The 25,885-nt window shown below is 43.6% G+C and overlaps 2 protein-coding genes across 8 annotated transcripts; one reads left to right on the top strand and one right to left on the bottom strand.

Annotated features, from left to right (window-relative positions):
• On the top strand, positions 1-25,302 carry C10H12orf43 (chromosome 10 C12orf43 homolog). Of its 7 annotated transcripts, XR_011326685.1 has the most exons (11): positions 1-171; positions 595-640; positions 1,494-1,592; positions 2,271-2,344; positions 2,671-2,761; positions 3,152-3,523; positions 10,625-10,783; positions 17,500-17,689; positions 23,389-23,518; positions 24,253-24,333; positions 25,051-25,302. XR_011326685.1 is itself a non-coding variant. In XM_069795217.1 (7 exons), exons 1-6 carry the CDS (start codon positions 30-32, stop codon positions 3,498-3,500), a joined length of 801 nt encoding a protein of 266 aa, XP_069651318.1. In that variant the 5' UTR covers positions 1-29; the 3' UTR covers positions 3,501-3,523; positions 4,256-5,115. The 7 variants fall into 7 exon arrangements, 1 of the variants encoding a protein (XP_069651318.1); XR_011326682.1 differs by lacking the exon at positions 10,625-10,783; XR_011326681.1 differs by lacking the exon at positions 10,625-10,783 and having other exon boundaries at positions 3-171; positions 3,152-3,901.
• Positions 5,638-21,942, bottom strand: HNF1A (HNF1 homeobox A). Its single transcript, XM_009927828.2, has 10 exons — positions 21,363-21,942; positions 14,135-14,334; positions 13,026-13,212; positions 12,485-12,723; positions 11,525-11,682; positions 9,552-9,753; positions 8,033-8,224; positions 7,635-7,756; positions 7,196-7,337; positions 5,638-6,607 (listed from the first exon to the last, which is right to left on the bottom strand). Exons 1-10 carry the CDS (start codon positions 21,695-21,697, stop codon positions 6,480-6,482), a joined length of 1,905 nt encoding a protein of 634 aa, XP_009926130.1. The 5' UTR covers positions 21,698-21,942; the 3' UTR covers positions 5,638-6,479.
• Positions 25,303-25,885: the final 583 nt, after the last annotated feature.

Here is a 25,885-nt window from a genome sequence, read left to right on the forward strand (position 1 = left end):
GCGTGCCCCGCGGCTGTCGCGCCTTCAAGATGGCGGCGCCCAGGGATGGCTCGGGCCTGGACACGGACACGGACACGGACTCGGACAGCAGCGGCGAGGCGGCAGCGCGGTTCCGAGAGGCCGCCTGGGACTGCGTTGCGCAGGCGGCGGTGGCGGTGGAGCCGCGCCGCGGTGAGGATCGGCGACCGGCTGGGCTCTGCTCTCCCGTCCCCTCCCCGCCGGTCTGGGCCGGGCCGGGCCCGGCCCCTCCGCAGCTTCTCCTGCCCCGGGGGAGCGGTGGTCAGGCGGGGGCACCTCTCTGCCGCGGTGCCGGTGTCGGAGCCGCTGGGAGGGGGGCTCGGCTCGGCCCTGCCGGCGGCCGGCTGTTGCGCGGCCTCCTGCCGGGGCCAGAGCCCCTTCCCGGGCAGGTTGTCTGCTACAGCCTGGCCGGTGGGAAGTTTCCCTTTCCCTTCGGAACTTTTCCCCCGAAGGTGGGCGTGGATTGTCTTTCAGGCATGATTCTTAATGCTGTAAAATCATAACATGCCAGAAAGTGGATTAAGGACGTCCTGATCACAGGTCTTTTAAACTTGCCTTTACTTCTTCCTTTGTCAGGTGGCTTTAAAAAGGATCGGTTACAGCCCGCTCAGCCTAGCCTAAGGTATTTTTGTTTCTAGTTTCGGACTGATGTTCCACTGAAGAAAAAATTAACATATGTTGTATTTGTGCTACTTACAGTTCATGCCTTGTGATAACTTCCTACTGGAAGGGCCTGTTCTGTTTTAGGCATTAGTCCAGCCATAATCTGAAATGATGCTTGAATCTGAAAAAGCTAATAGTTTTTTTAAGTACATTTCTTATTCCTCTAGCAATGGGGGAATAGAGAAGTTGAAAACTTATTGCTGCTGTCAGTTTACAGCATTAGTTCCAACTGTCAGAAATCTCCCAACTCTGCAAGCGTCTCAGGAATGAATCAGTACAGTTACATATAAAAAAATTTCTTTTTCTTCAAAAAAACATTGGAATTGCAAAGGCAAGCACTCGTCAGCTGGAAAGCAACACCTGAATTAGGAGCCTTGCAATGGAGGTGATGCTGTCCTATCTAAGTTTGCAGCATTTCTGTAGGCTCATTTTCAAAGGTTGTCAGCCAGGCTACTTAATAAAATCCTCTTTCCTGGGACAGGTTTTGCATGAATTGTGGCAACATACAGAGGAACTACATGCAAGGGAAGGGATGTTGTGACATAATTTATTTGCTTTTTTAGGCTATTTCAATGAGAAGAATAATCCAATTACTAATTATGATGGAGATGGCTAAATAATATTTAGCGCTGTCTTGGGAACTGAACTGTTATTACTGAGCTATTTTCCATCTTTCTTAACAGTCTTCCTTATCGAGTATGAATTGATTACTAGAGGGCAGGAGATTTTACAGTCCCTTATCTCCTGTTTAGGCAAGAGCACTGGATGTTATTGGACTGGAAAAAGATAATTATTATTCTTCTTTTAAACAGGCGTGAGGTGAACGGTCATGATGAGGATGGAAATGAGCTACAGACGACACCAGAGTTCAGAGCACATGTTGCAAAGAAACTGGGAGCAATGCTAGATGGGTATTGGCAAGCAATACTAAAATAGTTTGTTCTATAGGTCAAGTACACTGATGCTTTTGTGTGCTAAACCCAGGAAATTCAAGATCTGAGTGCAACCTGGATATGGAGAAGTTGTTTCTCTTCTTGTCTTCTTCATTCCTGTATTTAATGCAAACTTCCAATATCCTGTGAACTAACATGGCCCATGTGCTGTGCCCCTCTGGTAAAGACTCCCTGTGCAGCACTGCCTGTCTCCATTTTCCTCTGTGGTGAATGGAAGGAAAAAGTGGGGAGAAAAAAGTAGAATTTGGGTGCCTTAGCACCTTCATAATTTAAAGGCTTGCATGAGAATCTTTCATTTATTCTTACAACCTAAACCAATACCTGATTCAGGCTTGTGTTGGTAGTATGCCTCTGACTGGGTTGCCACTGTCTTTATTGTGTAAATATGGCCCTGGAGAACTAGAATTCCTGATGTTTAGAGCTGGCTTTAGAAACACTGCTTTTAAGTCATTCTGGTGGCATGCATTGCGAATGAGAGAAGGCATGGTCTGCTCTGAAAGCAGAGAAGTGAGACAGCTTCACTGAGAAAAAACGTAGCTATGTAACATCTCCCTATAGTCTTGTTTTCTAGAAATACCCAACTTTACCTCATTTTGCACAAACCTGTCTAAGATCTGACTGGGGTTTTCTGTTTAGTTTCATCACTGTCTTGAAGGACTCATCAGGACCTTCACAAACTTCTGTGCAACAGTCTGACTCTGCAGATGATGGTGAGTTCTAGTCACAGCCATTGTGGCTGTGTTGTGACATTGTTAGTTAAATGATGACAAGTGGGGTGGATGCTGTCCATTGCCAGTTGTACACCCAACTGAGTAATAAGCATTTGCAACAGAAGAATTTCTGTTGGCATCCGTGAAGGCTGTTCCCTTTGAAGCTGTGATCTCTGTGCCCCAAGTCCTCCCAGATAGTCCCAAATAATTGCTGTCGAGCACTATAGCAATACAATAACAGCAGTGAGGCTTCCCAGGGAGATTGCTGTTGATTGCTTTCACCTCTGTTTTATATGGTGGTTAAAATTCCCCTTTACATATTTTAGGTTTTCGCCTCTTCTCTTCCTCTGTCCCCGGAGACTGTGGGAAATTGGAGCCTTGCCCTGCAGTAAGGAGGAGACAGCCATCTAGCTCCAGGTGAGGTGGTGTCAGCTGCTTTGCTCCTGAAGTGCTATTGCATCCCACATTTCAGAGGCAGCTGGGACTCTCGCAAGGGAATAGGAAGCTGAAGAGCTTGAGAAGTGTGTATTTGTGACTCCTGTATTTGACTAGAGCAGATTTTTTGTTTGTTTCTTTTTAGTGCGGGGGAACTATAAATGTTTGTGGGAGATGTTCTTTCCCTTCCTAGTGTGTGTAAAGAACACTTCGGCCTTCAAAATAGTTAAATGCTAACTGTAGGTATTGGTGTCTCAAAGCCACTGGGTGTATATCAGTTGTTATCATCTTGGATTACTCTGCTGTCTGTGCTTTGGGTGAATTCAAGGCCAAAGCGTAACAGAGCTTCCTTTCCTTTTGTTACCCTTCCAGTGACGTGGACAGTGACCAAGAGTGGCAAAGGTACCAGGAGGCTGCAGTGTCAGCCACAGACATTCTGAAGCAAAGTGCTTTTCCTGCACCGTCCCAGGATCCCAGCCAGGATCAGAGTCAGGGTTATGTAGAGCACAGCCAGAAAAAAAAGAAGAAAAAGAAAATTAGGGGAGAGAACAATATTAAAGAGAAAATAATAGACCCAGCAGAGTGTGACCAGATCTGCAAAGATTTGCCACGGTTGGTGTCTGCAAATGGACAGCATGAGAGACAGGACAGCAGTCATACAGAGAACTCACTGTTGCCAGGAGTTGTGAAGAAGAAAAAGAAGAAGAAAAAAAGAGAATGAAGATTTTGCTCTGCAAACGGCAGGTGACTATGATGGATGAAGCATGCTAAAAAAAACCCCAAACAAAACCAAAACTAACAAGAGTTGCTGCAGATGAGGGAAAATTAATTGGCAAAGGTTCCGTTCTAAAAGCTCAGTGGCCTGAGAGTCTAATTAAGTGACTTCCTATGTTGTTGGCGTCTCTTGGGGAAGGGAACATTGTTCTCCTAGCAGAGCGGTTATCTATGCTGCTGCTTATGCAGACCTAGCGTAAAAGGATTAAATACTGTGCACGGACTTGCGTCACAGAGGGATATAATCATAGCTGCATCGCTCCTGGTCTGTTTCTTCACATCACGAAACCAAATCTTGTGTCCTGGAGAAAGTATATGATGAATTGAATTTGGTTTACATGGCAACAGGTGATCAACTCCTTTTTCTCTTTGCCTCCTCCTAGATCCCTACTAAGAATAGCTTCAGCCTGTGGGAGACTCATTTATCAAAAGCATACTGTCAGATATCAGGGCCCCCTTATTTTTTTCCTGTGATCACTGTAACAATCTGTTGTTGAAACCTGCCATGTTACTAATCCCTCTGTAATCTGCACCTTTCCAGGGCCCCTGCACACAGAGTGTGGAGAGCTTATTTCAGGGTTGTTATAAATAGGTAGTTCTGTTCAAGTTGTGTCTGTTGAAATTTCTTCCCATGTATAGTTTTTTCATTCCATTTGTTGTTATTAAATTCTGCTACACTATTAGACTTACTTAATTTGGCAGGTTTTGTACAACAGTGCCTTTCTTGCTGTATTCAGACAGCTCCCCCAGCAGAGATAAAGATGGCTGAAGATGGCTCTTTAGTTGCTTGGTGATCAACGCTATGAAATTGCTACAGGAAGGACTTAAGCCTAATGTAAAAGTCACTGTGTTTCAGTCCTTATTTTGGTTGCTTATGACTTTTGTCTCCCTGAAATACAGTGGTATTGGTAGCTTTCAGTATGGCTCTTAGTCTATTTATACTTCAATTCCAGTATTTCAGGAAATGACCTGTTATTGGATAAATACTCTTCTTCAGTTTTTAAGATTGTTGGGTTTCAGTAGCTCTAACTTATTGGCCCTATTCAGACCAGAAAGCCAGATTAGAGAAACTGAAATCGTGAACTGTTGCTCTTTGAGCGTAGGAAAACCGGAGATGTTTTCTTTCCTACTGTAAGATCCTTGCTGGTTTTTAATCAAGAAAACACAGTTGGCATCCAAAAATGGAAAAGCTAAGTAGAAAATTGGCTTGTAATCTAACTCAATATGCCAGCAGAAGTTACTTGTCTTATGGGCAGTTAAAACTTGAGTATACTGAAGCTAGCACCTGGGGTTTCAAATGCATAGTGGTCTAAACATTACCTTTTGACTCGTTTTATGATTATTTTTTTTTATGCTAACTGGAAGTTATGTGTATTTGCAACTGATGAACATAGGAGATTAGGAAATAATTATAGGATGGAATTCCTCAGAGAATCTATTTACTGAAATTAGTCTCTTATGGTTGATGGTATCTAGAGGAAGCTCTTATCAATAAAAACTGTAATGGACATCTGCAATTTTGAAATTTCCAGATGTGATAACTGAAAGAGTTCACTGTTGGACTTTTTTTTTTTTTTTTTTTTAAATTCTCCCTTGTATCTTAACCTTTTAAGAGTCTTGAGCACATTCTAGTCTCAAGGATTTTCATCCATTTCACAGTTGAAAGAATAGCTCTGTTTTGGTCACAAAGACAAAAACATGTTAATTTGGGCTTTTTATAATGTCTGGCTAGTCACATCTTAGTGATGTGAACATTGAGAGTAAATAGAGAAGAGAGGAATAATTAGAAGAGGAACTATATAAGTAGATCCTTAGGGCTAAAAACCTTCACTTAGTGCAAGTAAGACTCTTAGACCCCAGGGTAATTATTTGCATATCAAGAACTACAGAATCTAGCCTACAGGGAAGCTAAGAATGAACTGTGTTCTGTACAATGAATCCAAGCTGACATCTTTATAGAGAACAACTGAAAGAACCGCTGCTCTTTGTGGAGCATGGGAACCCCCTAGGTGTTCAGGGACCACGGGGGAATGTCATCCCCTGGCTCATTCAGCAAGACGCACGAGATGAGAATCCACGTGGTTAATGCAGAGAACTGGAATCTCCTTGCTGCTGTTAAACTTTAATTTCTGCATTTAAAACAAAGCAGAGCTATATCAAAAATAACCAAGCCATTTCCACTAGGATAGCATGATTTTAGAGCAGGTCATTTTTAACTGAGAATGTTTGGTATTTTTGTAGTTAATTAAGGATTTGTAGCTTGTAGCCAGTGATCCCATACTGACAGGCTTGGGCCAAGCCATTCCTGAATCTGTTTCTTGGTGATTTTTTCATTAAAGTCAGAAACCAGGTTCTCTCATGCTTGCCTCCAAGATACTATTATTTCTCATATTTCCCATTGGTGCTTCCTTACAGCAAAGGAGGTGAGTGTTTTAAAGATGGTGTCCCTTCTTTGGCAGCTCAGCTTTGCTCTTTCCTGCATGGCTTAATCCAGTGTTGGCAGGTTTGTACAGGCCCAGCTCGATGAAGGCTGAGCAGAATGAAAGTCCCATCCACGCCCTGGCATTTTTGCCATATTGCATTCAGTTCCCTATCTTGATGGGATTCCTTCTTGGGCAGCCACAAAAGGATGTCTGGTCGTTCTAGGCTGGCTTGTGGGGTTTGGGTTTACTTGTTTTTGGGGGGGGCAGTGAATTTTAGCAGTGCTAGCATCCTCTTTCCGTGGCTTCTGTCTTGAGCGTGAGACAGCTTCTCTCATGGAGGCAGCTGAGTAAGGGATTTGTATGAGGCAGTAGGGGCTGGAGGTCAGCTGAGCGCAGCAGCCTTTCCTTCCCGTGGAAGGCAGTGGTGACAGTGATGGCAAACACGGCTGGAGTTGCACCTGACGGGTTGGTCGTGGCAGTCACCCTTGAGTTAGTTGTCTTTATTACTGAGTGGAGGATGCCATCTGCGTGGAGATGAAGGTCTCGATGACGTTGTGAGTGGATGGCAGCAGCTGACTGTGGCTGTTGGCGGAGTCGGAGCTTTGGTACAGCACCAGGCTGCTGGAGGACACTGTCAAAGGCACAGGCAGAAGTTAACTACACATTCTCACTGCAGTCCCCATATGTGTGTGCACACTCACGTTTCCAGCATGACTGAACTCTCCTGGCATAGGGGCATAACTCCTTTTTCTATTTTGTGTGCCAGTATATACCTAGCTTAAGTCCACAGCTAGTCTGAAAACGTGGAGGGGGACAACCTCTAGAGAGTTCAGTTCTGAGGATTCTAGTTGATTGTTAATGTCCTAGTTCTTCTCTTAGAATTGGGAAGATCCAACTGGAGTCTTTTCATGAGGGAGTCTTGGGTTTTTCAGCCCTGAAAACTGTCCACAGAACTGAATACTCATGGACACTGATTTTGTCAATATTTTTATTTTCCTCTCTAGATTCTGAAGAAGGGTCCCATTTCCACAGTCTGGCCTTATGTAGACTGTGCTCTGAATCTTTTCCTTGTACCAGCTTTTCAAACCTCACAGGACACTGGTAGAGCCCTCTGAGAGAATCATGAGCCCCAGTTACCATTTTCTAACTGGATTTTACAGTGTTGGCAAGAGAAACTAGGCAATACATGGTTTAAGATAATAGTGGCTGCTGCTCTTACCAGCAGGGCTTGAGGTGAGGCGAGGGCCTGGCTGAAGGTGCTGGATGGTTGTGTCTTGGTTCTGTAAATGTATCGTTGGTGCCTGTGACACTGGCGTATGCATTCCAGACTCTGTGTGAGTCTCGGAGTCAGAGGTGAATGCCTAGAGAAAAGAAAGTTAATGGTGCCTGGTTTCTACATCCCTTCTAACAGGCATGAGAGGAGAGTGAGCAGGTGCTGTTTCCAAGGAGATTAAATACTCCTTGATGATGCAGTGAAGAGCTTGCTCTAATGTTGCCAGTATTGCAGCTGGTACCAGCAAGGCGAGGAGGTAAGAAAGATCATCCTGCTACAATGGCATAGACCACACACCCAAAAACTCTTTGACAAGCAAGGAGCTACCTGCAGACCTGTGCAGTTCTAAGGTGGGGGAACAAAGGCATGTGCTAAAGGCTGTTACCTGTTTAGTTGGTGTCAGGTTAGTCAGGGCGCTGAGATTGGCTGTATCTGTTATCACCATGGTTTGTGGTAAGAGGCCTGTATGTGTGTATTGGGCCACTTCAGACTTGGGGCCGTAGAGAGCTGTGCATGAAAGAAAACAAGATCACGTGGATGCTGGAGCTTTGCATGAGACTAATTTAGTTGAATTGTTCTCATGCATATGGATCTGTTGTCTGTCTCCAAAACAGTGGGAGTGGAGGGACAGGGAGATAAATGCAATAGAAAAATAATTTCATAATTAGAGCAACAATAATAGAAGAGGAAAGTAGAGTGCTGCAAGCCCAAGGACCCAGCAAATGCTCCAGAACAGTCTTTTTGTTTGTTTGTTTGCTTGAGCAAATGAGTTCATGTTCTTACCGTGAGGGTTCTGTATCTGGGCCATGGTAGCCATGAAGGGGCTCTGGTTGATGTGACTCTGGACTTGCTGCATGAGGGGCTGCTGGTAGGATGGGTGCAGTTGCTGGGAGAACTGGACGGGCTGCAGGGTAGTGAGGCTGCTCCCCATGCTGTTTATTACAGGTACGCTCTGGGGCTGAGTTGAGGCCAGGCCTGAAAAACAAGGACTGATGACAGTAGTGTCGCACACTATGGGAGAAGTGTGGCTGCTCTGCAATAGGGGCATCTGAAATAGTCATCATGGCAGGCCTGTTGTCGCAGGGTGATTTTTGGATCCTGTTTTTCAGGTGTTCTGTTTGTTATCTGTGATTAAGAGTAGATTTTGTGCCAGTGAAAGCAAAGTGGGAGCATGCAAAATGTACCATGCAGACAGGTACCATAAAACCACCTCTGATTTCCAGTGTTTGTTCCTGTGTACATCTTTGTGTACTGGTATAGATCACTTTCCAGTTTAGTGATAACCTGATACAGAGTTCCACTGGAGAGGCCTTGCTCAGAAGTAAACTCAGAGTGTCATCTCAGTGTCCAGTTCTTTTTTTTTTTTTTAATAAAGCTGTTGGCCACACAGAGAACTATGCTGTAGCTGTCCAGCCACATGGAATGGAGTTTCAGCTCATTTTGCTTGAGCTGCCAGATTGTGGAATTTGGACCACTGAGAAAGAGGTAGAAGGTTTCCCATGTTACTGCCCACTTCCCACAACTGTCCAGACCCTATTCCTGTAAATCAGCAAGTCTCTCCAGCACTGAGAGACTTCCACTGTGTGGTAATTTCCGTTTTTTGTTTTTTTTTTTTTCCTCCACAGAATTAGAATCCATATCATAATCTTGGGTATAAATGAGCAAATGGAAATTAGTTCACAGCTGTCACCATGGAACAAAATAAGGCTTCTTTCTTCCTGGGGAGAAAGTGTAAGAAAAGAGTATACATTTTATTTTCCTTTATCTAATAAGATGCACTTTGGCAGTAGATTAGTCCTGGAATGAAAAGAAATCTCATGCAAGTCCAGAAAAGCTGTCAAAGTGAAAAATATAAAAAAAATAGTAATTACTGCTGTGGATTCCAAAGGCATATGCTGCTTTTTGCAGGAAGTAGAACAGGATGTTGTGTCTTTCAAGCACTATGAACGTGCTTCAATTTTCATAGTTCTAAGGAAGTATTACATTTATATTTGGGGAGATGCAGAGCGGCAAAACAAAACATTGGCATAGGAATAGATTGCAAAAGTTCCTTGCTCTTAAGACTTGTGGTTTTGCATGTAACTTAGTTCTAACGTGAATAAGGAACATCTGTCCCTTAATTCCATTGGTACTCACAAGTAGTGCTGCTGAAGATCCTTAGTGTTTGTGACAATTCCCCCAGATGTGTATTACTGCCAACTTAGTGCTTTTGTCTCTGAAAATGAGGCAGGTAATTCTAACAAGTACAGGTAGCTCTTCATCTGAATCCTAATAAGCAGGGTAATTACAGAACACTACTCACCTATCACCAGGGTGGAGGCACCTGTATTGGTGAATGCTGGTGCTAGGGATGAGGTCTCACCAGCTCCAATTGCCATAACGCCCGGCAGTGATGCCATGATAAGGTTCTGAGTTTGCTGGCTCAATGCATGTGGATTTTGCTCTAGGCTGTGCAAGGCAGTCAGGGTGCTGACAGGAGGGAGAGTTCCTCCAGAAGCTGAGACCTGCGTGAAAGGAGGACTGTGAAAATGCCATCTGGAGCAGTTTGAGTATGGAGAGTCCCAAAGCTGTGATAAAATGTCCTTCTCCCTCTTCCTGCCTGCTCTGACCCCTTGCTAACTAGAAAGACTTCACATTTGCTTGTCTGCAGTTCCCCTGTGCTCATCAATTAACTAGCAAAGGTCAGCTGTTGAAATACTAAGAGTAAATCCTTGCTGTTTTAGTTCTTTCACAATTAAGAAATCATAAGGGTTTTACAAACAAGAATGAGATTAGTCCCACTGCATTCTCTGTAGGGAAAGTTTATCTTCTGTCTTACAACTGAGGGTAGAAGATGATGCTCAGAGAAATTAAGAGGCTCGGGTAGTTTACATAGTAATTTTAGCTGCAAAGTTCAGCACAGAATCCAATCTTTTCTTGTTCATCTTTTCCTCCGAGAAATGCCTGTAATTTCCCTTTTTCCCAGCAAGTGTCTTTTAGTAGTCAGTGAGTTTTTCAATTGAGATTTTAAAGGAGCTGCTGAAAAGTTTCCTTAGACTTTTTTCTCATACAGTATGTTCTTCAGGCTGTATTACCTGGCAGTTCCCTGCTGTTAGAGAGGAAAAGTACCTGTTAGATAGAACAGCACTGTTTGTGCTTGTGTGTCTTGCTGATTCGGTCTGTCCTTGAGTCATTGAGAAATTTAATAACTTGACTGTTTTCTCAGCCTCTAAAATGAACCACGTAACCTGTGTCTATGCTCTAATGGGGTTTTGAGTTTGCAGGGCCCTTTAGAGACCTGTAGGTGAAGTACTGTGGAACAGCAGAAAAGCATTCTAATAATTTGCCTGACAGAGAAAGTTCAATGCTTTATACTTTTTTTTTTTCTCCCCTCAGACAAAAAGCTGTAAGGAATCTTTAGTAAGAGTAAGCAGCAAGAAGTTAAACAGTGGGACAAATCACTTTGATATCAATTTTATAAGACAGCTGTAGAAGATTTTCAGCACCTCATGAGAGACTTTTTTTTCTTCAGGAAGAGACCAGAAAGCCAGCAAAGTGAGTGACTGACGAGATTTAAATCATACTCATTTATAGCCAACTTAACATTGCATCAGGCCGGTATGCACTAATGCAACCTTCTGCCAACTGTTTCCCTGTAAGCAAGGGAACGTGTGCAAACTGAAAATTATCAGTCATGTAGTTCTAATGCTTCATTGCTAATTATGTGGGAAAAGGTGTAGTCAAATGTCAAAAGGAAATTTGCTTTGAGAAGGCAGATTGCTACAATCTAGATATCCAGTACATGTCTCCATGGTATGTGCTGCATGCAAGCTGTTGGGCTTAATTTTTACAGGTAAGATAGATATAAGTATGGGTCTCTGTTCTGTTAATCCCATTGGTGGCTGATCAACTATCTTGAGACGTATAGAGTTCAAATGAGAGTTGGAGATGAGATGAGAATCTCACTGGGGAAAGGAGGAGAGAACAGGGTTTCCTAGGAGGAAGGAAATCATGTCATATCTTTTCAGAACAGGCTGTTTTGATTGATTGTAAGGAAATGGCTATACTTCTTGCTTTCATGCTCTAATACACGTCCCCACCAGCAGTCTAGAGACCACATGTATCTCAGGACTGCTCATGTTACATGGTCAGTGCAAAGTGGCTATGTAATATGTCTATAAGAAGGTGGTTTTAAGAGTAATCTAGGAAAAACTACTTCTGAATAGTCCACATTGTAACCACAGACAGAGGACCTGACGTCCTTCAGTCACCAGAACTTAAGTATACATCACTTACCAGCTTAGTGTCTGTACTCAGTAGGTTCTGGCTGGGCTCCAGTCCAGGGGGAGAAACCTGATGCAGGATGGTTTGGGTGGTCACCATGGAGCTGTTCCCATGGTGGTTGCTGCTGGAGGACTCTGCCTCGCTGGCTGGCTGCTGGTTGTACCTCACTCCTGCATCACAACAGGAGGGAAACTGGCTGTCAAAAATGAGAAACTGAGAAACTTTGGCAAGCACTAAATTCAGTTTCCTTCGCAGGCGCTTGCCTTTAGATGACTGAAGCAGAGACAAGGTGGGTAGTAGGGGAACCAGGAGAACAGGCATTCTCACCACCCTGCCCTGGCTTTCCTCTGTAACTTGGCGCAACTGCTTCCTCAAATACTGGCTTTAATGTATGGCTGCGTGTGCTGCAGGGAGCAAGCAGGGTTCACTAGAAACCACCCTTCTGGATGTGGGTGTAGAGATGAGAGAGTCTCAGTGAGATCATCTCTTCCCAGAATGAGAGCAATAACCAGCTCTGGCCTATGAAGCTGAAAAAGCTCTGCTGTGAATGACCGTTCCTGATGCCTGAAAAGTCAGTCACAGAGTCTGATGGTGCTGATATGTATTGGAATGAGTAGGAGGCATACACGTGAGTGAAAGGATACAGAACTGACTTGTGATGGCAGCCAGTGGATGACTCTTTGAAAGGGGATTACTGCCTGCCAGCCATGAGGGAGTGCAGGATGTCAAAGAATAAGCGAGGAGATTTGGCTGAAAGTTTTGTTACTGAACTTTGTCACCCTTGCTATTCTAGCCACTGTCCTCACTCAGACATGGTCTCTTTGTCACTGATGCTCTTCCCTTGTAGCAAGTCTTCTTTTTCTATCTGTAGATTTGCCTCCTAAAGGGGTGGACTTGGGAGATAGTTTTGGTGACTGAGTTTGCGTAGGTTCACCCATGCCTCTTTCAGATCGCCCTCTGGTTGCTCCTTACCGTGAACTTTGCTGGGTGAGAGAGCAGATGGTGGCTGGAGGGAAGAAGAGTTGTGAGGAGTTAGAGGGGGAGCAGAGGTGGGTTGCGGTCCGCTGAAGGTGTCCATGGCCAGCTTGTGCCGGAAAGCCTCCTCCTTCCTGCGATTGGCAAACCAGTTGTAAACTCTGACCTCTGTCACCAGGTTTGAGCCCAGTCCCTGGGCCTGAGATGGGGAGACACCTCTCTGAATACACTCTGCTCTGTTGGGGGAGAGCACAAGAAGAGCTTTGCTGAGCCAGGCTTAGTCAGAGACACAGAGTAAGTGTGCAGCCTCAAAGCAGCTGTCGTCTGGCACACTGTGTGGAAGGATCCTGCCAGGTATAGCAAGACACAAGGCATTACTGATCCTTTGTGGACAGTTGTGGCATTTCATTCAAATGTGGCTGGTGTCAGTGGTGACATCCACTGCTGCACTGTTAGCCTGCCTCTCATAGGTGCTAGCAAACCCCAAGAACACAGAGTGGCCCTGCTGTGCCCCTCTTCCTCAGACACCCATCTTTACCTGTTGCACTCTTCCACCAGTGCCTCTCTCTCTTCTTTGCTGGGGTTTTTCTGTCTCTCATAGGCTTGGAACAAGATCTGTTGTGAGGCAGGACCCCATTTAAAGCGGTTTCTTCTTCCCTTCTTGGTGGGCAGGTCATCTCCCATGGGCTCCTCTGTCAGGATACCCTGGCCAGCGTGTGTGAATTCTGCAGGCACAAAGAGGCAAGGGAATTTGCTTTCTGGAAGCATTTCCAATAGTTCTGTCTATTTGGGTGCCTAGCAGGCCCAATGCAGCTTACCCTTGGAGAATATCTCATACAAGACAGAGGGCTGAATCTAAATGGGGTGGAAATAAAGTTCTATAACCTGCTAAAACTGATAAGATGTTCCTAGCAGGACCATATTTACCTGTCCTTTCTCTTGCATGCATTGCACCTCTGCTCCAACCTTGGAGTAGTGAAAGCAAATGCAGCTGAGTTTAGAGTAGGCGTGATTGGAGTCCTGCTTTCCAAAACCATCTAAAGGCCAAATGTCTCATTCTACTTGCAACCCACCAATACAAAATTAAGAAAGACAGATTCCAGATGGCATCATGAATGTAGAAGTGATTCTGCAGGGATGAGTTCCCAGTGGGTGCCTGTAATGAAGGGCCTTAGAAGGCATAAAGTGATAGCCTGCAGTGTTTTTTCACAAGGTGATAGCCCACAGTGGTTTTTCACAGTGAGTAGAGCAGCGTGCTGCTTTTTGCAGCTAGACGAACTGTTGCTTTAGCTGAAATTGCAAAAGCATAGTTCTTGGGCAGAAATTCTGTCTCTGTCATCTGTCTGCTATACTGCTTTAGTCTGATGATGGGTGTAGAACTGTAATTGCAAATGTAGAGTATTTGCTTCTCTTCAGCCAAACGGAGGGTGGGGTGGGTGGCTGCAGGCTGCTTCATGAGGGAGTGTTTTTCCATGTACTGTTTGGTTCACCTCACCACTGAATACTGACCTAGACTTCTCTATGCTTCCTGCTAAAAGTGGCTTCTCCTTCCATTTTTCTTTGATAAAAATAGGGAGTAAGGATTAGCAAGGGAGAGCAGAGACCTTTATGAAATTGGGACAGGAGAACAGTTGTTGCCATACTTACGCTGGGCCACCTCTCGCTGCTTGCGGACATACCAGGTGTAGAGGGCTGCCCTTTTTTGGGTCTTCATGGGAGTGCCCTTGTTGAGATGTTGCGAGAGGTGAGATTGGTTCAGACCAGTAGTGTCCACCACCTCACGCTGAGGGATGTTGTGCTGCTGGAGGTAGGATTTCACCATCTTTGCTACTCGCCAGGGATCCTCTCTGGAAGGAGCAGAAAACACTTCTCAGGAGAGAGAGATCCAACACCTGCACTCAGCAGACCTGGATTACAAGGCAGTGCACTAGTACCTCCTGAGGTGCACCTTGCATGCAAGTCATCACCATTGTGTTTGGTGAGCCTGGAGTGGTAACTGGGTCCATAAGGGAAGGCTGTTCCTCGGCATGGTACCTTGTTCATTTTTGACCCTGAATGCAGGGTAAAAACTGCATGGTATTAGAAATGAAGTGCAAAAGAGGTAGCACTAGCTTCCTTTAAACTGTTCTCTGTAGGCACTTTCATCTGCCCTTAGAAGGGGACTCTTTGGTTATCAAAGGAATTTCCCAATACGTAGCCAGAGTCTTTGCTGTCTGTGCTCATTTGTATGCAAGGTTTTGGGCTGTTCTGTCTAGGCAGTTGTCATCTGTAAATGATGGAAAGTGCTGACCAGTGGCGTGAGCAAAGAATGGCCCTTTCTGCTGGAAAGTAATGTGAATATAAAGCATTTTTGCTGCTAGTGAGAAATGGTATGAGGAGGGAAGTGATGTTGCATTTCAGTATTCAGTTGGGTGTTACATGACTACAGATCTCTTTTTTTTTTTTTTTCAGCATTGGCCTCTCTCTTCCCTTTCCCTACATAACTTTTCTTCTCTAACCCCCTTTCTTTAAGGCATAGGTGCTTTGAGTAGGTGTACTTAATTCTCCAAGACAGATTCATTGTGCTATTAGGCTGAACCTCACTCATGCCCTGATTCTGGTCCAGGTTGGGTTGCCTTGCAGTGATTCAGGAAATGAAAACAGGCTTTAATTATACTGTGACATAACTGCTGTATATGCATATGTGTACACCAAGCCATCCAGGATTATGTTCTTGCACATCTGCTACATGTTAGTCAAACACTGATTCATGTCTAGATACACTCAAAGCTTCTAAGCCCCATAAAGAACAATAGGCAAATGACTAATTCCTCCTATTGCAACCCTCCTTTGGAATAACAGCTGAGGGAATAGACCAATTTGAGACCTACTCACAAAACTTGAGAAGCTAATCTGATTTGGGATTTCATAATGAATGCAAATCTCTGGCTTTTAGGATCTCCGATTAGAATATCCATGAAGGTTCCTGAGGAAAATAGAGAAAACATGACTGTGACTTTGTTGTGGGTATTGATTTTACCAGAGCTGAAAATCACAGTAAAAATAAAGATGTGAAACCAGGCAGTCTAGATCCAAACAGTGCAGGAGCCTCTCTATAGAAAAGCCTCTGATTTACTTTTAACAAAGAGCATCCTTCTGTGCTTTCTATATGAAACATCTGGTGGAAATGGTTTGCATGCTGTAGAAAGGCACTGGTGTCACATCCAACACCAGCATCAAAGGAGCAACAGGGGGAAAAAAGTACCTAGGATTGTGCAGAAACCGTCACAAGAACATACAGGTCTGAGGAACAGGCAACAACTGTACTGTTCATTGCTTTGTTGACTCTGGAGGTTGCAAAGTGATAAAGAGGACAAAGTCCACACCTGTTCTCTCAGTACAAACACCCTTATCTCTGTTCCCCTGCAGCCTCTCTCCCAGTGGCTAGGTAGTCAAGGAGCAAGCTCTGCTGCAGTTAAAGTGTGACACAGTGTCAGTTACAGCTTTCTGAAGAACCTGCTTTCTTAAAATAGGAACATTTGTTTCTCTTTTATGATGGGATGCTTGCTATAGAGGCTTCTATTTTCTAGCTTCTTCCCTTAACCATCTTTGTCTTTCAAAAGCCTCAAACTGGGCTGAATTTACAAAAGCTTTTCTTTCCTCAGTGTGTTGTTTTTCTTTTTTCTTCTCCTGCTGTCCAAACCAAGGACCAATCTCCTCCCTTTGTATTTGTGATAGTCTATCCAGCACCTGTACCCTGAATTCATTACACAAGTTCCTATACAAAGGAGAAAAGGATCAGACTTGGAACCTCTGGTCTCTTAGATTTGAGTTCTGGGTCAGATGGGAAGAGGAAGGACTACATTATCACTGATGGAAACCTCTGTTACTTGTTGATTTCCTTCCTGTGCCCTAATCATGAATCACTTTTGTCTCCCCTGTTGAGATTGTCACTTTGTAGTAGGAATAAAGCAGGAGGTATCAATGAGTCTGTTCTCACAGTGGTTAAAGCCCTGTGGTTTTTCTGTCTTCTTTTGAGACAAAGCAGGGAGCTTAGTGAGGCAAAACAGTGCAGGGGAATCTTAGTACAGTATGATTTCATAGGACAGTTGTATGAAATCCTACCTACTCTGTACATTGTCAAAGCACAGGCTGTAATATCAATGCAGCAATTCCTTTCGGCTCAAGGCTACATCACAGAACAAGTGATGGCAGTTGGTCAGCTGAACCCTTCCATGAACCATTGCCCAAACACATAGTTCCACCTGCAGAGCCTTCACCATTGACTAAGACATCGTAAGTTGAAACCTTCACTCTTTCACTGGCAGTAAGAATGTCATTGACTGTTAGAGGGCTGGATTTCACCCTAAACCTAGTTCTTCTGGTTGTAGTTGCACTAAAATCTCAATTGCTTCAGTGAGTCAGAATTGCAGAAATGGGTCTGCCTTAGTCAAGCTCTCCTTCTCTATTTCCAAGCCTGTTTCCTGCTTTTTAGCTTCCCTTCCTCCCCAGATGCAAGCTGTCTCCCCATTCCTCTCTTGTCCTCCAGGGTCTAATCTCTGTCTCCAAATTCTTCTCACACAGTTAGTTCTACTTCCTTCTTCTCAAGTCTTGCTCTCCTGCTGTCAGTTGCTTCTTGCCATCTGAGCATAGCCCCTTTCTGTGGCTCATCTCAACCACAGGGGCCTGGGTCCCCTCTCCATGCAAGCTTCCCATTTTCTTAGTTCTGAGGTCACTTTTTAAGGGCGTTTTCACCTCCCTTTTGTTACCTGAACAATAAGTAACCCAGGTAGTTAGTTATAAACTCAAAGGGACAAGAGGCTGGTTGATAATTTATAGCAACATCTCAAATTTAAATGGAAAGTAAATATCAAGTTGTTAGCATTAAAGAAAACCCATACCAGAGAGCTGGAGATGTAACATTCGGGGACCTTCTCCCTCCTTCACTCTTCCTGACTTTTCTCTTTCTTTTGTTCCCTTCTTTCCCCTCCTCTTCCTCATTCTGTCTGTCTCTCCTTCTTTCTTGTTCTCAGGCAAGAGGAGCCTTCATTTCCTTCAGGTGGGTTCTGAATTGCTGCTTTGGACCAGACCTTGCTTAAACAGAGGTTCAGAGCTGTGAAGTACTCAGGACCATCTTCTGGCCCTTTCTTCTGGAGCTGCTAGACAACCCTCACTGATGTCAGTTGCACAGCCTGGAGCCGGGCTAGGCAGAGAGCAGGGAAGGTAAGACCATCCCGGCAGGGTTCCTTTCTATTGAACTTGGCCTGGTTTGCCTCATCTTGGCTTATATGTGGAAATGAAAGGGGTGTGGCAGCTTCATCTCCAGATTCCCCAGCTACAGCCATGCTAAGACACTGCTTACATGGGGAACAGACCGAACCTTTATCATTACATATCTTTATTTTCTTTTTTCCTCATGGAAAATACGCTTTTATCCCTGCCTCCAGGGGAAATCTGTTGCTTATCTCAATTTCTCTCTTTCTAATGGAATTTCACCCCTTGCCCTACAGGTGAATTGTTGCTGTACCTCACTCCATTTGCTGTATCTGCAGTAGTATGATCTGTCCCTTCCCCCAAGGTAGCCTCTCTTCTTCTTTCTACTCTGGGGAGTATCTGGGAATTACTCCACACAGCTCTGTCTCCCAACTGACTTATTTATTCTTTATCGTAGATGCAATTTGTTTTCTGTGTGGAGTGATATGGAAAGTATGTTTTTATTCAAACTGTAAATCTATGGAAGATCAGTGAGATGAGTTAAAGGACAAAATGAAATTATGTTAATTCCTTACTAGAGAAACCTTTGTCTGAACTGTCTTTAGCATTTTTTTCTGTAGGGACAAAATCTAATCAATACTCACAGGTGCACCCAGTCATGTGGGTGTATCTTCTCTACATCCTGTTTTACTCAGCTTTGACTAGTGCTTTCCAAACTGTGAGGACATACTTGGTCTCTTGGTGCTACGATTTTTTTCCTTTCCAGCTCCTGGAAAGCCTAGCAACAGACACTTTCCTGATTCTACTTATAAGCAATGGCTGCAGTTACCACAAAGAGTTTCTTGTATCAGTAATAGCTGCCCACAGGTAAATCTCTCTGTTAGAATGTGGTCTACAACATGAGACTAGGAGTTGTTAATAATGCCCAAAGAGGCTTCTGCCTAAAGGCAGAAGTGCCTCCATCTGGTTTCTGGATTTGAAATCTTTGTGTAGATGCTGAAATAGCTTTGCAAGCATCGAAGTTTTACTCGGAATCCCTGGGCATGGAGATTCTGGCCTGCCTGCCTGCCTTTTATCTATTGTTGGAAGTAATTTCTATTATAGACTGTTCTGCCCCATCTTACAATACTTACAATACTATTTTAAGGACATTACCTTTAGGCCTCTATTAGTGGAAAGGTTTGTTCTTAAGAACAAAAGAAATTTATTAGTAGGTAACAAATGCTTACATATTATCAAACCCTGATACTGGTTCAGGTGCTTTGAATACATTCTCAGACATACAGTTGCTTTTTTTAATTTTTGACCAGAAATTTGAAACATCTCAATACAGACTTCCTACTATTTTCATTTTACTGTGACTAATTTTGATCTATTCTATTCCTCCATAAGTATACTTGTAATTTTTTGCTGAAACTGAGGCTTCTGGTCCCCTCATACTGTCCTCAACAGCAGAAGTGAATTGCTCTATCCTGTGATACAGGGGACTGATGAAAGAAAACTCTGATGTTTCAGAATAAAGCTTTGCAATTAAGACCCAGTATGAGGCTTAGGAAATCCTTGTTCTTGCCCAGACCTCTTTGCGCTATCTTAGGGTTTTAGGTAGGTCATAGAATCTGTCTGTACCTCAGTTCCCGTTTGTAAAATGGGAATGCTACTCAACTGACTGTCTAGAGAGATATGTGAGACTGTTCATTGGAAAGCATTAATATCACAGGTTTGCAAGAGAGGTCTAAGACTGTTGTGCTGAGGCTGGTAGTAAGCACAGGAAAGACTGGCAGCAAGCTCCTAGAAAGGCAGGGAGGATCAGAAACCAGAATTCATTGTGAAGTGAGGATGGCAGGAAGGAATTCCCTCCATCTCTGTGTCTGTTCTTAGATCACAGCGGATGGCACTTCAGCCCTGCTTCACCCATTCATTACAGAAAATGGGGCAAAGCCAGCTGCTCTTCAACTTTCATGGCTTCTTTTGTGGAGAGATACCTGATAAACCATCAGAAGTTAATGATCAAAAAGCTTATCAGGGTCTTTTCATCTATAAATTTATAAGACAAAAGAGAAATAATAAAGCCATTGGATAATTAGTAACTAGCCAGGGCCCGCCCGGTGCCACTGGGCTCAAACTACCCCAAGACCTGTACGCAGACTCAGGAAGATGAGAAGGAGACAAGGATGAGGGGAAGAAAAAGAGTGGAAGGGAGAGAGAGAATTAGACAAGAAGACAACAAAATGGGAGGAATAGCAGCAGAGACAAAAGTATGGAGAGAAGGGAAATACGTAAAAAGATTGGGAAAGAGGTAAAGGGAACAGAGGAGACTAAAAGATGTGACAGAGCTGGAAGTGGGGAAGAGATGAGACACAGTACTGGGCCAGAAAAAAGACTGAATTATCGGGAATGTTTTCCCCACCCAGGTAAGAGCTGATCCAGTGAATTTTCCTCTGTTGGGTATTGCAGAGTCATCAACTCCCAATCTGCCAGGGAGCTTCCTTCTCCTAAGTATTTACAGTGAATGCTAACTTTTGTAATGCTGTTTTTCTAACTCTGTCCTTTTGTGGTGGGATTTGATGTTTGCTTCTTGTTGTTACGTTTTATGTTAATTTCCTTTGCACATGAAAGGGAGCGATCAGAAAGCCTGAGAAATTCTCTAGATGGATTTTAGTTTTAGTGAAGATTTTCAGTGCAGGATGTTGCTGCATCTTTTTGTCTTCTATCAGCTTGTCATTTCAAAATACCCCCAAAACAGATGGGCAAGATTCTGCTTCTGTTGTGATAGAGAGGTTGGATGGACCTGATCCTTGCTTGGACAAACCTCTTAAGTTGCCCACGGCAATTGTATCCCAGCAAGAATCCCAAATGGGAATCCTGGTGAATGTTTCTCTGAGTCTGTAACGAGGCTTATTGGTTTGGGGAACTCTTCCTGTCTTTTGGTTTCAGGAATGCTTGTATGCAAGGGCAAATTTTTGTGGCAGTAAAACCTGTAATTGTTGCTGCATATGTACTTCGTATTTGTGACAGACAGTGGATGGTAGGCTGGAGTGTTCTGCCCAGGTTTTAACCTCTGCATGTATTTGGTGTGTGCTCTTTCTACAAGAAAAATCCCCACTGAAGTCAGGAGAACTTTGCACTCACAAGAATGACAAGAACAAGTTCTCTGGGTTTGTCTTTGACCAATAATCTATACCAAAACCCAGTAAAATTAACAATATTAATCACCTTAAATATAGCAGGGAAACATTACAACTTCAGTTTACCGTACATCCTCAGGCAAATGCAGCACCAGTTAAGAGTGACCAGATTTTTTGGTGGTGTTTCCCCCCCCCCCCCCCCGATGGCTGAAACTGTGAATCCTATTAAAAAATTAAATCCAACATTCAGTCAGAGAGATGCAAGTTATACAGGCCTCGGACTGTTCTGAAACCTGGCAATATAAGCACTTCAAATATGTTATCAGGCTCCATGGTTCCCTTCATGCATTTTATGTGAGATGAAAGGAAAGTTTGAGCATTTATAAAGAATTTGGGGAGTGTTTTGGGGCTGCTAGTCCTGGTATGGCTGAAGCCTGTCTCTGTGCAGCTGGATCAACTGTGAATACCAGGGACACTGAGCGGAATGGGAAAGGAAAGGAGATTTAGAGGGAAGAGTGCAAGAAAGCAGCAAAGAGGAGCAGCAAATCTGTCCTTACTGTAATAGTCTGTCCACCACAGTCTTCTGGTGAGCAGCCTCCTCAGGGCTCAAGTTTTCCAGCTCCTTCATTATTGGAGGGGTAAATTCTTCCCCATCATCGGAGGTTTCATCTTCTGATAACCTGGACTCCCCCATTCCGTTGGGGAGGTTGGGGATGTCGGGACAGGGTTCCCCTTTCTCTGTCTGGAGGGCATTGATAGCGCGCTGACTTTCACTCTGGAGCACGTAGGGTTCCACTTCGCTCAGCGCCTTGATCAGGGTCTCCTTGGTTAGCCCCGACTCCAGCAGCGCTCCCAGCAGCTCCACTTGAAGATGACTCAGCTTTGAGACCATGGTCTTCAGGCTGGTGTCTCTTGGATTTGAATTTCAGGTTATCCTGCTTCCAGCTTCCCTACACCATGTTCCTGAGGTAACACGCCCGACTGTCAGGAGAGTGGGCACAGCACAGTCTCCCGCCTTTACGCCCCCCCAAAAAAAACAAAATACAAAATTGAGCCACTTCAGACCCCCCACGACTGTCCTGAGCCAGTGCTGATAAAGGGACCCTTGGCTATCTGTTTACATTGGAGCAATGTAAATTCTCCAAGGTTCATACCTATCTGTGTGCTTAGCAAGTTACTGAACTTTGGACTTCAGCACCGCAGCAGCAGTTCACAAAGTGCAGAGGGAGAGAAAGCAGGGGGAGGGGGAAAGGGAGGGAAGCAGAAGGGAGAAGGAGAGTAAAATGAAGGAATAGGAGGTCTGCAGCATGGAAAAGAAAAGGAAGCTATGGAAAGAAAACTAGGAAAATGAGGATGAAGTGTGACTTATTTCTGGCCCCGTTAGTTTTATAGAAGGAAGGAGGTGGAGTACCCAAAAGGAAGAGGTGTGTTTGGCTGTGCATGGTTCAGGAGAAGGTGCTGCTGTTGGAAGATCGCAGAGCCCACTCAGAGCTCTGGCAGTGGTGAAGTTCAGCCAGTCTCAGCCCCTGCCAAAGGCTTTGGGCTGAGAGAAAGCTGGCCTGGCAGCTTCGCTAGCCTTTGTGCAGCAGAGAAATGTGGCCACTGAGTTTATTTAAATGTTCCCAAGACTCACAGGAGGTTCTGGAGCTCCAGCTGACTTCTGTGGCAGAGCAGCAAGTGTTAAATGACTTTTTCACTTCTGGCCTTGGCTTGCTGGGTATCCTGACATGCAAATACTAGTACCTCCATTATAACTTGCTACGTTTATTGCTTAATTGATGAGCAAGAGTAGTGTACCCACATAATTCAGGGGACTATAGGGCTTGCCCCACTGAGCTTGTGATTCAAGCATATGAAAAGGAATAGCCCTAGGTGTTGGTTCATGCTGAAAGTCCCTGCCCTATCATCAATTGCCCTGCTTCTCCTGAGGAGTGCTCTGGGTAGGCTTGTGGCTCCCATTTATCATCTATCTCCATCCCTTCTTGATACCAGCCCTGTGCTAAGGTTCTGCTCCCACCTGTTGGGTGACTTCTTAAAACATGCTTGCTAGCCTGGTTGGAGTCGCTTAGCGCAGTTCTCAGGGAGTCCTTATGACTAAATTGTCTTTTCTGGTCTGAAAATATATTAATGAATCTATCTACTTTGAGTGGCTAAATTAGGGAATAACTTGATGTGCACATGTGGACTTGATGCAGGAGTGTTTCATGCAAATGATTCCTTGTGTGATCAACCGAAGAAGGGTTTAAAACTATTCTCAGTGGAGGTTTTCTAGGGGCAGCTACCTGTCTCTCTTTATACACTCCCATCAAGCCTAAGCTAAGAGGAGCCTAGTAGGACTGTCCCCAAACTGGGTAATGTCCCAGGACAATGCTGCAGAGTGACCTTGGCCCCTGTTTTCCCTTTGTGGGCACCATTAGCCATGCTCTCCAGGCTCCTGCGACAACATGCTAAGTCAGCAGCTGAAGGACAGAGCTCCTCTGCAGGTTGGACCCCCTCCTCCCTCCAGGCACAGCAAGCTGCAGTCGGGCTGCTGGGCTGACCATCTCAACCAGGACTGCTGTTAACTGTTAGCTTTTATTTCAGATGGCGTCTGCACCCCAAGTACCAGCTCCCCTCCCTGCAGTGAGTTAAAAAAGCTCAGATGGATACAGAAGACTTTCTTTGTGTGGCTAAAAAGAAGTAACAATTTGGAGTCCATGTAAAAACATTAAATGTAAGAAATTTTCATGTGAACATTAATGTAAAAAGACATCTCTAGTTTATAAAGAATTTTTTTTGTCATACTCCTAATAAAGAGTATTGAAAGAATGGTCAGCTTTATTGGCATTGTCCTATCAATGTTTTGATACAATTTCCATGCATTTTATTTTTTTATTACAGTTTTCCTTATCCGCCCCCCAGTAGACACACCAAAATTACTGGCTGATAACAGTAATTGTCAATTACAATATCCAACTGTGACTTATAGTTCTGCATGATATGTCCTTATAATTCAATGACTTTGCAAACAGAGACAACAGATTGTGGGGTTCCTGCAATATGTGACAGGAGATTCTGTCATACCACGTTACTTATTTCTGTCTTTCTTTGGCATGGTGATTTCTTTTACCTAAACCAAGATGGAAAATATTACCATTGTTCTTTGTTTAAAAGATTGTCCAATCTCTGTTCTGTAAGTCTGTATACATGGGGAGATAGACCGTTAAGTTTAGACAAAGAAGAGCAATGTTTGTCAATGAAAACTGCAAAAAGAAGAAAACATAGCAACAAATTATCTATCTAAATTGCATGGTTTCAAGGATCCCTTATGTACCCAGAAGTCCTGTTGCTGTTGCTTCTGTTTGCCTTGAAGACCTTCAGCTGCAGAGGCATTTAAAACAGCCTGTCTTGAAACCAGTGAACTTTGAAGTCTATAAAAACCAAACTGAACATCTGTTTGTATGTTAGGACCTCACTGAATGCTACAACTGGATGCCATGTGAAGAATCCTTAGCTGAATATGGAAACCTTTCAAATACTGAGGAGGAGGTAAGTATTCTCTATCACTTTATCCTGAAGGGCTTTTTCCCTTGGTTTATTAAATTGTCCATTTTAAACCGTAGGAGCCTGGACAATTAACAAAACAACAAGTAAACTTACACACTTTTATCTTTACATCACTGTAACCTGCTGGACTGTGCTAGTGAATGGTTCAGCACTCCATTAAGTATTACAGGTTCTTCAGTGCAGGAAAACTGGTGAGCTTTTCAGTGTTTCTTAAATGTTATAAATTGCTAGTGGTCAGACTGAAGGAGATTCCTGTTGTGAATTAGCCAGTGCCTCGATACTCAGTGGTGAGGTAATAAGAACAGCAGAGCTCAAGGGTGGAAGCTGCAAAGCTTTAACCAGCTAGATTATAGACCTAGTAGTAGAGCAAGAGCTAAATTGTGGAGTGCCATAATCCAGACAACATTCTCCTGTAACTGAATTGTACTCAGGGATTTTGCCTTGAGGGTGAATATTTGAAAGAAAAGGTCTTGATTTTGCTATATCCATTTTCATCTATTACCAGTGCTTAGTATATGTTGATTTTCTTAATTGCAACAATTTTCTGGGTCATGACTTGATTCTCAAGTCACCCCGACTAATGTGATCTTGGTAATTGTGATAGATAGGGGAAATTTTTGAAGTTTGAAGACACTGAGTGGCACCTGCTTGTTTTTCTCATGTTTGCCATATCTGTTTTTGTATTTTTTTTCCCTGCAGAATTGCTTGTTTTTACTTAGGTGTAATTAATGTGGTGGTTGAGACCCCTCAAATTCAGTGCTTCATTGACAAGGCATAAGCAGCTTTACAACGCTAAACTTGTCAGCTTAATAGCAAGCTCTCGAACACTGTTACATTAACAAATGAGTTTGGATGCAGATTGGAGAAATATATCAATTAGTAATCACAAGAAGTCTGTTTTCCATTTTATTTTAATGGCAAGTTTAATAAAGATTATTTAAACACGTTCAAGTACTTTGCATCGTCCTACATACACTTAAATACAACTTCTATGAGGGCTTTTTAAAAATTATTTTCTTCTCCTGATGTAGCAGACGGTGATAACACTGTGTCGCAGCTATCTTATAAAACTGGGTTCCTGGCATTCTCCCATATCCTTCCAGGCAAGGATGTCTTGGGTTACTCTAATGGAATTCTATCTTATTGGTAAATAATAGTCTGCCTTGATTAACTGTTCCAGTGTAATCCCTTCTCCCCTACATGTAATAAAGTAGTTGAATTAGTAATTAAGTGGATTACTTAACACTTAAGAATGACTGCATGAGAGTATAAATGGGTATACAATAGGAACATCATTCTTATTGTAGACTTATTGGTCTGTAGTCTGCTTATTATACTAGGGCAAAACCAAAGTAATGGACAGCAGAGTCCTGTGAACAGAATGGAAGGCAGAATAGGCTCCCAAAGCCTGACTTCTTGGATCAACACCATTTTTACCTTTGATGTTTTCACTTACTGAATTATATCCATTATTAAGTGTATGTGATGAAAAATACAGTAATTTGCTGGGATGCAGCTAGTGTAATGTGGCTTC

Source organism: Haliaeetus albicilla, chromosome 10 (assembly GCF_947461875.1).
Source record: "Haliaeetus albicilla chromosome 10, bHalAlb1.1, whole genome shotgun sequence".
Classification (NCBI taxonomy): Eukaryota; Metazoa; Chordata; class Aves; order Accipitriformes; family Accipitridae; genus Haliaeetus; species Haliaeetus albicilla.